The following is a 14,704-nucleotide window of genomic DNA, read 5'->3' on the forward strand; positions in this document are numbered from 1 at the left end:
TACAAAGGCAAACTTCAGAGAAGTACCTTAGACTTCTAATGAACTTCACAAAAACATTTCCAGACATTTCAGATAAACGCATAGTGTAAATACAGGCCATGCAGATGGGGCAAAAGCACCAGGACCTGTAGTTCAGGGGACCCCATGGCAACTGAACTCCTTAATATTCTTAACTGGACCATTTATATCGTTTTCTTGTTACTCATGGGACAGGTGGCATAACAATTTGTGGGCAGAGGGGCTTTCGCATTGGGGCTTATGCCTAAAGTCTTTATTAGGATCCTCATGAGGACACAATAGTAGACCCATAATCTAATTATTTAACATACAGTTAAACATTTGAGCACCTCTTTTTAAATGACATGTTTCATCAATGTATTCTGAAAATAAGTTCACACATCCTCTACAGGGAACACACTCAAATATAAGAATTTTCAGCTGTACAATTTCTATTTATTTACTACATTTAAGATTTTGAACAAAAAATAACTTTTGCACCAGCCACATTTAGTTTTTACATGTTAAATTCAGCAAATAAACAGTAGTTTTGCATTAAAATGTGCAGAAGTCTTGTCTCTATAGAGTATGACAACATATTTTCACTTACAAAATCTACAAAAAATGGAATTTGACCCAATTTGGGAGGCTCAAACTTTTGCATACAACTGTACCTCACCAGTTAACTTCCTTCAACACTACACAGACAGTACTGACTTCTTATTCATAATGTATCTCATCCATCACAACCTGCAACATCAAAAATGTATTATTTATAAGTCTATAAAAGTGTTCTCCAAACCTGGTCCTGGAGAGCTTCCTTCCTGCAGAGTTTAGTTCCAATCTGTATCCAATAAGCTGCCCTGCACCTTACTTAAGTCTAATACATCTGTTCTAGACATTTAGGGACTTGAGAAGAGGTTGACTAGCTGGCTTGACAAACTGTGGTTGGAACTAAGCTCTGCAGGAAGATGGCTCTCAGGACCAGGGTTGGAGACCACTGGTCTAAAATCATAAATAGTCTAAGACAGGGGTGTCCAATCCTGGCCCTGGAGATCTACCACCCTAATTAGAGTTCAGATTCAACAGACCTGGATCTCATATTCAGAGGTCCCTGAATATGAGAACCAATTGTGTTGGCTATGAATTCTCCAGGGTGGTAGATCTCTATGCAACCTGTTGAATTCATACTTTACACAGTCCTGCCTTTCTCTTAACTCTTCCCCCTGTTTACTTACCAGTCTAGAAGAAAAGTTCAGCATCAAACTTCATCGTTTAATTACTGACCAAGAGCTGCCTACAGTGGCGAAAGCAACACCAATGTTATCTCTCGTTTTGCTTTATATCACTTCTTTTTGGTGGTTTCTTGCCAGGGGCAGGCAGTGCTACTTCTTCATCCTCCCTTGGTGGACCAGACACATTATAAAGGCTTTGAGTCTACCATTAGATCAACCAATGCTACAGTGACGCACTATCACCTCTTGAGTGATATGGAAGTGCTATGGATGGGCCAGGGCTAGCAGATTAGCATGCTAATTTTAGTTTAACTGTTGTAAACTGAAAACCTTTTAAATCGCTCAATTAAAACGTAACTGTGGCTGTGTCTAAAAGACAGGAGGCTGAGCTGGAGGTGGCGGAGATGAAGATGCTGAGATTTTCGTTGGGAGTGACAAGGATGGACAAGGTTTGAAATGAGCAGATCAGAGGGACAGTGAAGGTGGAGCAGTTTGGAGATAAAGCCAGAGAGGCCAGGTTGAGATGGTTTGGACATGTGTTGAGGAGGAATAGTGGATATATTGGTCAAAGAATGTTGGAGATGGAGCTGCCTGGTAGAAGGAGAAGAGGTAGACCTCAGAGAAGGTTTATGGATGTAGTGAAGGTGGACATGGAGATGGTTGGTGTAAAAGTAGAGGAGGCAATGGATAGGGCAAGATGGAGGCAGATGATCCGCCGTGGCGACCCCTAAAGGGAGCAGCCGAAAGAAGAAGAACAGAGACTAAACAAACAATGTTTTACTACTTATTGAAAGTCATTTTCTTATGGAGGCATTCATTTTTGTGTATAACTTTCCAATGCTTATTAAACAGTCAAAGTATTTTGCCAAAATTTTTCTCTTTCTTAGTTTAGGTCCTAATTGTAGTGCATCATAAAGCAGTCCTGTGCCGCACATCCAGCAGTAAAGTGAATATGAACCTTCTTTAAAATGTTGTCACACACTCCTCTTTTATTGTAAGGATGTCAAAATGGTTCAATGTTGCACCTAAAAGGGTTCTGCTATTGTCACAAGCTTGACATCTCTCTCTCTCTCTCTCTCTCTCTCTCTCTCTCTCACACACACACTATCTCTCTCTCTCTCTCTCTCTCTCTCTCTCTCTCTCTCTATATATATATATATATATATATATATATATATATATATATATATATAGCTACTGCGATTTGGTCATGGGGAAGCTTTGTGATAACATTGTGACAGCCTATTGTGTTGATGTCCAAGTTTGGTAGTAATTCCTCCAGGAAGTTGTGACAACCTTATCGGACAACATTGTGACAACATGGTGGCCATTGTCAGCACGATGTCACAGCCTCCTAGAATCCTCTTAAGTTCCATTATATTATGAATGGCACTCCATGGAATATTGCTATGTTGTCAACAGGTGGTCATAAAACCACACAGTAATGTTAGTTAATAATAAGGCTGTGATAACGTTTGAGAATCTTGTTCAGACAACATAAACAGCACAACCTTATGACAACGCTATAGCAATGATGTAAGAAAGTAAACAACATTGTGACAATGTTCTGTGTTTGCTGGGATAGCTGACCAGACTAGCTCTAGCTTAAGCCTCTCAGTTGAAACAAAAAGGGGTTCTTTATAGGTATCAATATACTTGGTAGTACAGGCGAGCAGCATTTCAGTCAAAGGTTATTCCATTAAAAGCACAAGGATTTGAGCACAGCTCAGCCAACCCATTTTTATAAAGAACCATGTACTATTCTAAAAAGGATTCTACTCTTATTATGTCAAGCTTGTATTCTAAAAGGTTCTATAAAGAATTTATATACAACACCTTCTCCATCAATCTGAAAAATAATATTTCACTTTGCAAACAACCATTTAAGCATGCAAACGCTTCTTTGAACGTTCATTAATCTATATAGAACCATTGCATTTACTAAATAACCCTAGAACCACCTTTTATAAGGGTGCATGAAAGCTAGGTGTCCAGATAATGAGTATATATCGATCTGCTGGCTTGATAAGGTCAGCAACCCACTAACTGTTTGCCACTGCTTGTCCACCTTCGGACCACCCAGATTATTGTCCTCCGTAAAAGGTGTAACTAGTTTTTAATCTCCTCAAACAGATTTTAAACGCTCTTGAACAGAAATATTACAATTGCAAGGAAAATTTTTGACATACACTTGAAAAAGAGGGTTCTTTAGTAAAGACAATGGTTCTATGTAGAACCATTAACACTCAAGGAACCCTTTGCATGATTAAGGTGTTCTTTGCATCATGAAATTGTTCTTCAGATTGATGGAGATTGATAAATGGTCCTACATAGCACCTTTTTGAAAAGTCGACTTCTGCTATCGCTATGATGTCAAGCTTGTTACAGTAGAAGGACCCTTTAGTGCTATATAGATCCCTTTTCAAAAAGAACCACCTACAGCACATTCTCCATCAACCTGAAGAAACCTTTCATGGTGCTACATAGAATTTTTTTTTTTTTTGAAGAACCATGCACTCCTATTAAGAGTGTAGTTATGCCTCTCAGGAAGCATCTTTTAGACTAGCAAGCAACAACAATAATCAAGAACCCAAGAAGAAAATCAGAACTCTTCAAATAGATACTGAATATTTATTAGTTGACTCTGGACGTCACGTCCTTCTATTCATCGTAATCCACTGATACTCATTTTTATCTTTGAAAAAAACTAAAAGCTGTAAAGAAATATTATTTAGAAATATCCCATGCATAGTTTTGTGCTTCTTTGCAGCACTTGTGCCTCTAATTATATACTCACTCTCAGACTTCTTCTACACAGCGTTCTCTATATGCAGAGTGGCTGTAATGTATACATACATTGTTTCCACCGCTTCAGTCTAAATACACTGTCAACAAAGCAGTTCTAGCTGGAAACACAAGAAGAAAACACATTCCGTAGTGTCTCTCGGCCACCCGCCTGGCAGTCCATGAGCTGATATTGACCAGGAAGGGCCTTAGAGGGTCTGTAGTTTCTTTTATATGCATGTCTGGCAGTGCTACACAACTTTCCACAAGTGGCAGCAACAGCAAGCAGTCCAGGTCCAGCAGATTGAATGAGGCAGCGCTGAAAACCTATGAAAAATGCCCACAAGCCTGGACAGTCTCTGCTGTGAGTAAAGGACTCTGTCCTTTATTGTGGTCCTCTGTGTGTGCAGACCATCTTTGGAGGGGTGTAATATAATATATGTGTTTTATCACCTTCATAATACTACTCTGAAAGCATACATCTTTAACATTCAGACTATATTTACATTTTCATTTGGGCAGGCAAGCTAGATGAATACACTTAACATGGACCAGCTACATCCGTGGTTTTGACACATATATAGTTCTACATTAGGTTTAGGTAGGTTACTTCTCTTTTTAGTTCATAGCTAAGATGCTTTGTATAAAAAATATGTATGAATAAACCCTTCAAACTTTTTTTCTTACTATAAATCTTATTTCCACACTTGGGATAGTACATGAAATACAAATAAAACAAAAAGCAGTGATTTGTAAATCCATTTTGACTTGTATTTAAATTAAAACAATATAAAGACAATATGTTATACCTCATTAGCTTCATTGTTTTTTTTGTAAATATATATGCATTCTGAAATTAATGCCTGCAACATGTTCCAAAAAAGTTGGGACAGAAACAATTTAAGACTGGGAATGTTGTTAAATGTTCAAAGAACATCTTAAACAAGTGATGCAATCATGCTGATATATAAATAGTATCCAGGAAAGGCTTATTGGTTTATGACCAAAGATAGGTTGATGCTCCCCTCTTTAGCATGCATTTGCATTAATTGTAGGGTTGTTTCACCCTCTGAACAGGTTTAAGTATACTTTGACCAACTACTGCCAGTAAACACTTCTTTACGGCTTTCACAACAACAAGACTGTATTTCACGGAAGCCATATGTCAACAATATCCAGAAGTGCCATTAACTTGTTGGGCTTAAGCTCATCTGGAATGTACTGATGCACTGTGGAGATGTGGTCACACAATTTAACCTTTCAGATAAAACTTTTTCAGAAAAACGAGCATACCAGCATAGCCAGGGTCTATCATGGTGTGGGGGTATGTGGTGGGTAATTTGCCCATCTGCAAAAGCACCATTAAAGCTGAGGGGTACATATGCATTTTGTGGCAACATTGATGTCTTTTTCTGGGACGTTCCTGTTTGTTTCAGCAAGAAAATGCCAAGCCAAATTCTGCATGTGTTACAACAGCATGGCTGCACAATTAGAGAATGCCGGTGTTAGACTGACCTGCCTGTAGTTCAGACCTGTCTCCCACTGAAAATGTGTGCTGCATTATAAGCCCAAAATATGTCAACCAAGGAATGCTCTGTATGGTTGCATTGGTGAAGACTTGTACAATGGAAAAATGGCATAAACTCTGCAAAACTAGATGAATTGAGGTCTTTAGTCCCCAAACAATTATGAAGTCCTGTTAAAGGTGATAGTAAACATTCTTCAGTCCCAACTTTTTTGCAACATGTTAAAGTTTGCAATGTGCATAAATATTTAGAAAAAATATATAAAGTTCATTAAACAAAACATAAAACATTGTGTATTGTACTGTGTTCAATTTAATACAGGTCAAACAGGATTTCCCTGTCACTGCTTTTTGACTATTAACATTTCACATACTGTAATCTTTTTTGGAACTGAAGTTTATACATCTGCAAATGTCAGTAGGAGAGTTTATCATTTGTTTGGTTATTGTGCTAAAAAGAGTTAATCCCTCATCGAGATTGACTGGGACAGTCATAATCACTTCCATGTGCTCCTTGCTGTTCTATACAGCTCTGCTCAGGAATTTCATAATGCAGCAAAACCTGCGACAACATTGTACATTGTATCTTGTTTCCATGAACTGTGAAGAAGAAGAAGGTTCAAATCAGACTGTCGATTAGAATCCAGCTAGGTTGTACTGCATCCATTAACACTTCAAACAACTTCTCTTACAAACACAATATGGTCATATCAAAAACTGTGCAAACCTTGCCAAGAGTACACAGAGACGAGGAGCCCTTGCTACTTTTTTCTCTTCTTTTGGAATGTTCTGCAGCCTAGAAGGCACACGTCCCTCTGGACCACCCACTCGCACTACCATCCGCTCACATACTGGCTTAGCATATCACCACTCTTCACATCTCCAGTCATGAAAAAGAGGATGAACTGGGGGGTAAAGGGTATTTTTAAATGGCAATCAAGGCAGTGGGTGTTCATTCCCACCATCACTGCTGGTAAGAAATATCAAATAAACACATGGTAATCCTGGAAGTAAAAATCTGACATTCATATGTGCAGTCATGGTAGCTGAATCAAAGGTTGTATATAATTGGTTAAATACAGATGACACTGTCCCCGTTTGTAAGGTTTTCGTTGACTTATTGCATGCCATCTAGAGTCCATAGCTGCACTGTCAGGATAGCTAGCAGCTGGTCCATATGTTGGCTGAGTAGATGACTACAGTCATACTACGTTCACCCCAGCAGACCGCAGCTCCTGTGGGCTTGGCTGGGTTAATCCAGTCCCAGGCCTCGTCAGGAGGATTGCATGAGGCCTGTCAGGCGCTTCCCTGTCAGAGACTTACCCTGGAAAGACAAGGAACATTGAGCAATACTGAGACAATATCCATCCAGGTAAATGCAAATGAAAGACAAGGAACATTGAGCAATACTGAGACAATATCCATCCATTCTTTTTACTGGTAACCAACCATTATTAGGGACACAGGTATATAAGTATGTATGTATAGTCTGACCAGAGCTAGATTAAAAGAGAGTCAGTTGTAGCACTGTGTCATGTGGGTAAATGTCCTAAAGGTCATTTTTGCTGAGAAATACCAACATGTTCACATGAGCAGCAGATACTTTTCGATTCCAATGACGGTCAGGTTGACTCTTGGTCAATGAGCCAAAAAGCATGGAATTCATCATATCATTGTGATGATAACTGACTCTAGAAAACCTAGTGATTTATACATCACTGTGTAAGGCTTCAGAGAAAATTAGTTTTCTTGTGTTCTCATGCATATGATTCAAAAACGTCTGGACAGTCAGCCAGTTAAATGAAAGAAATCTGACTATTCAAGTATCAGTTGTTTATCAGACATTAAATTCACTTTTTAATGGAGAGCATTGGTTGAACATTTATGTATTTGTCAGTTATAGGCTAATTAGTTAATCATTAATATCCCTAACAAGCGCAATACAAGTTCTGAGAGTTTAGAAACGACATTAACATGGAAAAAAATACATTTGATTTCTTTTTCAAGAGATAACAGTTGTTTTGTACCATTTTCCCACAAAACTAAGCAAAGACAAAAAAAACCTGTGATTAAAAAGATCAAATCCACCTGAGAGCCATCTGAACACGAGCTTCAGTGGACATGGTCAGTGTATATATATTTATTTATTTATTTTTAACGTGGCCTTTGATTTTTGGACTCCAGTGTGCATTATAACACAGCACCATTGTAAAGTATGCATATTACTTACAATGAGAGCTAACTGGCCTAAAGTACAGCCTCCGCATGGGGAGGTTAGTTTTAACATAGTGTCACAACTAAGCTGCTCAAAGTAAACAATGAGTACAATGTATTTTCCTGATGTAAATTAACAATTGTTAATTTTCTTGTGATTCACAAATCAATCGAATGCTAAAAAAACGATAGATCGGACATCTCTAGATCCTAGTCAGCAACATGCACACATTAATTTTAAATATTCAGTAAAAAAACAAAATGTGTTACACTATGCTGTCCCCAAATACAACAGGGGTGCACAATTTTTAACATGAATAAATGTCTCATGTTGTTTTAGTTGTTGACAAACAAAATAAAACAGTCGTAAAATTTGATTGAATCTTCAAAAAATGCACATTAACATAAGTTGTTGGTTATGCCTGAAGAGCTTTCAGTGAAATTCATTCTGTAGCTAACAATGAATTATTTGTTTGCATCATCAGGTTCAGAATGGCAGCCCCACTCACCACACTGCGGGTGAATTTCTCCAGAGAAGTGCGACGGCCTTGTTCACTTTCAGGCTGTAGAGAAGGTACACACACAGAAAGGGTTCACATCGAGTTACCTTATAATCAACATCCTATTTTTTTTTTAATAAAAAAGGGATATTCATAAATGAAGACTTCTGTATTCTTAGACATCAAATACCAAAACCTCAAATAGCATCATCAAATACCATCAAATACCAAAACCTCAATTTATCATATATTAAATTATAAGTTCTCTGTACATATAACTGTTAGTCTGACAGCTTCCAGGTCAGATTCATCTGGATTTGTTCTGTGCTGTATGACAAATTCTAAAGCATCTCTGCTCACTCTTCTTAACTGGTTATAGAATATCTTTTAGCTATAAAGTAGAGGTTATAAATCTCCATAAATTTGACCCTTGGTTTTAGTAGCCTGGCCACTAGTGAAGTGTATAAAGGATTATGGGACAGAGAGACGTTTGGGTACGGGTCTAAAGCTTTCACACTGGCAGAGATATGAATTGTAAATTCTATGTTATAACATGACTTCTGTTGTGAACTGTTGCATGCTTTCTCTCCAGAAGACTAAAAAAATCTTGTGTGTCCCCAAAATGATGCTTGCTGGCATGAAAGCTTGCATCAGAATTCTGCAAACGCTTGCCTTCATATCCCTTCCCCAGGGCATGCGGATTCTGGGTGAAATGAAACTGAGGTTTTGACGTACCTTCTTTCTGGCCAGCAGGAGGTCCTGGTACACACTGGAGCGCAAGAAGCGGGTGTAGCTATCGCTTTTCATGAGCTTATAGATGTGGTCCTGAGAATGAGAAGATAAAAAGGCTTACTGTGAGCTGATGGGTCTCTCAGGGAGTGTGGATGGATTTTGAGTTGGAATTTTATAATAAAGTGAAAGTTTATCCTCTTGCTTGTAGCAGAGGAAGAAAAACAGTGAACCTCAGAGAGTCATTTGTTAACACAATCATGGGCTATTCCCACTCAATAATTGGCTGATATGTAAGCAAGTTTTTCTTAAAAGGAATATGTCTTTGTCTGAAAATATGCTGATACAGAAACATTCTGAGCCCAAAGAGGCAGCAGATAAACTGTGCATTGTTTTGTGAAAGAAACCTAAGCTAATTTCTCAGCCCAAGAATAAACCCAAATATTGTTCATCTTTGACATGGTTTACTCTCTGACAGGTATCTGCTGAATGTCATTGCTAAACCCAAAATTCCAAAATGCAGATGAAAAAAGAAGGTTATGAACCAGTTTGCACAATTTGCACCACCACACCAAAGAAGAACTGCATGGCCAAGATTATGCAGCCACATCACACCCACATGTGCTTTTGAAAATCTCATTTCAAAACCTAAGACATTAATATAGATTATCCCTCCTTTACTGCTACAACAATTTCCACTCTTCTGAGAAGCCACAAGATTTTGTAACATGCTTTAGAGATTCACTTGAACTTAATCAAATAATCATCAGTAAGATTTGGCACTGATGTTGGGTGATGAGGCCTGGCTCACATTCACTGTTCCAGTTCATCCCAATCTACAGTATGTTCATCGGGACTGAGGTCAGTTTCTGTGCAGGCCAGTCAATTTCTTCCACACCAAATTCAGCAAACCATTGCTTTATGGAGCTCCCTTCTTGCTAAGTCTGTCATACTGAAACAAGAAAGGGCCTTCTCCAAACTTTTGCCACAAAGTTGGAAATGCTTAATTCTCTTGAACACTATTGTATGCTGTAGCAGTAGTATTTTCCAACGCTGGGGCTTTAACAAAGATAAACAGCCCTAGCCAATTATTCCTCCTCTACCAAACTCTACCGCTGGAACTATGCATTCGGCAGATAACGTTCCTCTGGCTTCTGCCAAACTTACAGTACCAGATGCTAAAGTATGATTCATCTCTCCAGAGAATGCATTTCCATGACTGAATCCAACAATTCTGTGCTTTACATCACCCCAGCTTTAGCTTGGCACTATACAGGGTGATCTTAGGTTTGAGTATAGCTGCTCAACCATGGAAACAAAATCCTTGAAGCTCCCTATGAACAGTTCTTGTGCTGACATCGCTTCCAGAGGTAGATTGGAATTTGCTAGCGAAGCAGGAAAGTGGGAAAGAAACTTGACACACCTTGTTTGGAGAGGTGGTGTCCCATGGCAGTGCATGTTGAAAGACACTGATTTCAACAGTACTGCCAATGTTGGTCTAAGAAGATTGCGTAGTTGTGTGTTTGCTTTTGATTTTTACTCAACTGCTGTTGTGGTCTGACAAATTAAATACATCAAGAAAAAGAAACTTTTGTAGGGTTGTTTGTTCAGCCAAATTTCTAACTTTCCCATATGCTGACCTTTTACATTGATTTATAGTTTTTTAAAATTAAAAAGTGGCTGTTCTTACCCACTCATGCAGCTGCTCTGTGCTTGCCATGCAAGGATGCATGTAATGAACTCTAGCCTAATATACTGTACCTTTAATCAGTAGATTTATTTAACATGTAGTTATATGTCAATATATTTAAGTAGTTGTTTACTCTTATTACATTTGTATTTAAAATGTAGTTTAAAATGTCATGTAATTAGCACAGCTTACAATCAAGAAATGCAAGTCTCCCTAGTTTACTTTTACTTTGGCCCTGTTTCTCTGACATATTACAACTATTTCTGGACAAATTTTAGTGAAGAATCAAAGGGAAATGTTTTTTTCCGCATCAAGAAAATAAAATCAAAGAACACCAAATATGTAATGATGGGTTTTAGTAAGAGAGGCAGGCGCATACAAGCTAAAGTGTCTCCAGAAGATCCTGAAAGTGTGGAACAAGACCTATACACTCTTAGTGCACTCACAGCATTCTTCCCTTTCATTAACCAAAATGCTGAAGAAAACAGTTTGTCTGCAGCTCAGGCTGTCCTTAAGTGCTGTTGACACTTGAAAGCCACTTTTAATGATCAACAACTGATTTGTTTCTGCTGAATTCAAAAGACCACAAACTACTATGTGTCAAACCCAAAAGAGTTTTTTTTTTTTTTTAAATATCTCTAATATGCAAACCATTTGTCACTTTATCCCATTAACACAGAGGGAAATAATGGTTAATTCTGCCTTTTAAGTGATTTTCTTATTAAAGCTGCATGCGCTACCTTGAGTTGCCCTGTAAAGCTTGAAATAGAAAGTTTAAAGTCAAAGGGGTCTGATTTTGCAAGAGATTTTCAGACCACATCTATGGTGCAAAATATAGAGGGTTCTGGGGAGTCTTGGGCCTCTAACCTCTTGGATCCCCTGAATGTCTGAAAATCAAAAATGTAGGGCATCTCTGTAGCAAATTGGTTTATCCAGTTGGTCCTTCATAGCCTAGTAAATGTTACTATGTCTGAGATGCCTCTGAAAATCTTTACAATACACCATATTTTAATTTTAAATCTGAATACTTGCTCAATTTTCTCAAGAGCTTGGTGGAAAGAGTGAATTGTTGCTCATTTCTCAAAGGGAAGACAAAGGAGAAGTTGTGTAAGACCACAGTCAATGTGTGGAAGACATCATCAAACTAAGACATTTTCAGAAGAATTTGTTAAACCAAACATTTTTCTCACAGACCGACCACATCTTAAGGTCTCAAATGTAAAATCAACATTATACTGATGAAGATATGATGATATATGATAATTCATTCACATCCTGAGAAGACATGTCCTTCATTACATGACTACATGAACTTTGACTGAGTTTTTTCGCTTGATACACTATCAAAGTGCTTGAAGTCATCAGATTCATCTGCTCATTACAAAAATTACACTACAAAATGTTCTTCTGCATGTTGCATGCAATTACATATTCCCACCAAAGTGGTCTACACATTTCCAAAATGTACACAGCTTTAGTAAATAACACAGTCTCAAATTCTGTCCATGCATCTAGTTTTCAAAAATTTCAAACAAAGCTGAAAATTTTAGCTTTAAAGATTTCATCTTTAGGTGTAATGTTGAGCAAATGCATGCATAGGAATCACAACTTTTTAACAACATATGTACCTTAATAACATACCTAAATATTAAAAACTACTTCCCAAATGGCATTTTTGTCAAGCTGACAAAATATTTACAATGAATTCTGGATATTAATAATATGATGTAATTCTCAAAGCTATATAGCTTTTTCAGTTAAATTAGAATCTTTTAAGACTCTATTCATCAAGACAGACTGATGAGATAAAAGTTTTATTTACAGCTTCCTAGTATCCTAATAATTATTTGAAACCTGAGACTCAGGACTCATTTATTAGAATCACTTTTATACATTAACCTGTAACCAAATTGGTCTTGACTGTTAAAACATGGATTCCAAACTTTTGAATGGTAATGTACTTCTTATTTCAATCACTTGTTATTGTTACTGCGATTTAACTACTGTTTTTGAATGCATGCCTGCACTTTTGCATTTGCATTGCTTTACCCAGTGTAAGGTCCCTTGTGTCAGAGAAGTCAGACTAAATGGATAATAAGATTTCTAAGTGTAGATGCTGGTTTCTATTTCACTAGGAAGCCTGCATTAAGAGGATACAATACCACATGTTACTAAACTTTGGAACTATCTTTAAGGATTCAGGTGTAACCTTTAAGAACCAATCTTAGTTCTCAGCAGTAAATGTGGTCAGCGGAATAGACTTGCCTGGGCATCCTCAAAACTGTAGCGGCCGGGGTCTTTGAGGTTCTGGCTGGTGCGCTCATAACTGTGTGAGTCCAGGTTGATGGAGCTGGGAGCACCTTCAGCTAGAAACTCCTGCCAGATCTCCTGAGCACGGGCTGGCACGTCCTGTAGGGGGCGGCGCTTCAAATCCTGCACCGCCAACCAAAATCTATGAAGACAAAACCACTCAGGTAAGATTACCAAAGCCCTGGTACATGTTCTCAACATATCTTTTACAAACAGGTGATGTCCACTGATTAAAGGAGAAGTCTGCCAAAGAAATCTAATTTACTTCCACTTACCCCAGTTATAGTTGATCAGCCAAGACATGTTTAGGTTAAAAATTTTGCTTCTTGGGTTTTGAACTGGAGCTGCAAGGCTAACATTGCTAACAACCACTAGACTTTTAGCCACCCAAACAGTATGTTTGTGTGAAAATACATAACCAAAACTTCTCTTAACTCTTTGTTAAGGTTGCACAGACTTGTCAATGTGATTTAGAGTTGAGTTTGACTTATTGTAATGAACAAAACCTTGTTGCATAGCTGAATGCTACAAGCAGCCTTTTAGACAGCAGGGTCTGTATTCACAAACCACCTAAGGAGAACGAGTGCTGATCTAGAATCAGCTTTTGTGCAAAGACTGTCGTAAATAAAGAAAAATTTGATAAAAGATCAGTCCTGTTTGTGTGTACAGCCCTGGTATTGTTTAAAATGGCTGCCTGTGCCAGTAATTTTCATTTTTATAGCTCACAGTAAGTCACACTGTGTTCTAAACCATATGTGGTGAAAACAAAGTGTGTGTGACCTTAATGAAGAGCTGGGTGTGGTTTTTGGTTGAGAGGAGTTTTGGTGAGGTAATTTTTTTTTTCAGAAATGGTGACTTTTGGGTGTAGATGACTATTGAGTATTAGCAATGTTAGCCTCATAGTTCCAAACTTTGACTATGGCTGGGGTAAGTGGCAACTTGGGTTTGTTTGTTTGTTTGTTTATTTATTTATTTAGGCCGAACTCATCCTTTAAATAATGCAGCAAAGTTTCTTAAAGTACATAAATTATACTAATTATCTAATATCCTTTAAATAATGCATCAAAGTTCCTTAAAGTACATAATTGTACTAATTATCTAATATGTGTCTAATATATTTTACTTATATAGAAATGGTCACCAACCCTCCTCATGAAACTCTACTTTTCTGCAAAGTTCAGTACCAGTGTGCATCTAACATATTGCACCCCTTCACCTAGCACTAATGTCTCTGATCCAGCCAAAAAACAACCCCTGAAGCAGGTCATTCACTGGATGTCCAGAAGCTTTATTTTCAACTATTAACCCATTATAAACTTCACAAATTATATCCTATCTGCATTATCTGGTATAGCCACCAAGGAACTTTTTAAAAGATGGTTCTTTAGAGCACAATGTTTGGAAAGGTGATTTGGAGGTGTAAAGACCTTTATAATAATGGTGCTTCAAGGGATTCTTCCTTCAACCTTTACATTTTATGGAAGTGTTTTAAAATTCTTTACACTCACAGATCTTTTTTAAAGAACCAATTTTTTTAAACATTCTTTAGGAAACCAAGTGTTCTTCTAAGGGAGATATCTTCAAATCCAGATCTTTAGTCCAGTTTCCAGCCCTATATTGTTCCTTTACTGGTGTTGATGTGACTGATTGGCTTTGTAGTATTTTGTCACCAGTGATTAGAAAATCCTGGACGGGAAGCTTGGTTTGGATTAAGTACCTC

The 14,704-nt window shown here is 37.7% G+C and overlaps 1 protein-coding gene across 2 annotated transcripts in view; it reads right to left on the reverse strand.

Annotated features, from left to right (window-relative positions):
• Positions 1-3,814: 3,814 nt before the first annotated feature.
• rgs6 (regulator of G protein signaling 6) overlaps positions 3,815-14,704 on the reverse strand; it is a 134,435-nt gene continuing 123,545 nt past the window's right edge. Inside the window, exons 16-19 of one of the 2 annotated variants that reach the window (XM_037538039.1) lie at positions 12,940-13,126; positions 8,991-9,080; positions 8,265-8,318; positions 3,815-6,865 (exon numbers count right to left, since the gene is read on the reverse strand). In XM_037538039.1, coding sequence (XP_037393936.1) covers positions 6,815-6,865; positions 8,265-8,318; positions 8,991-9,080; positions 12,940-13,126 — 382 coding nt within the window. In that variant the 3' untranslated portion in view covers positions 3,815-6,814. The remainder of the gene's footprint in view (positions 6,866-8,264; positions 8,319-8,990; positions 9,081-12,939; positions 13,127-14,704) is intronic. The other variant, XM_017692580.2, reaches the window with a different exon arrangement.

Source organism: Pygocentrus nattereri, chromosome 4, assembly GCF_015220715.1.
Source record: "Pygocentrus nattereri isolate fPygNat1 chromosome 4, fPygNat1.pri, whole genome shotgun sequence".
NCBI classification, from domain to species: Eukaryota; Metazoa; Chordata; class Actinopteri; order Characiformes; family Serrasalmidae; genus Pygocentrus; species Pygocentrus nattereri.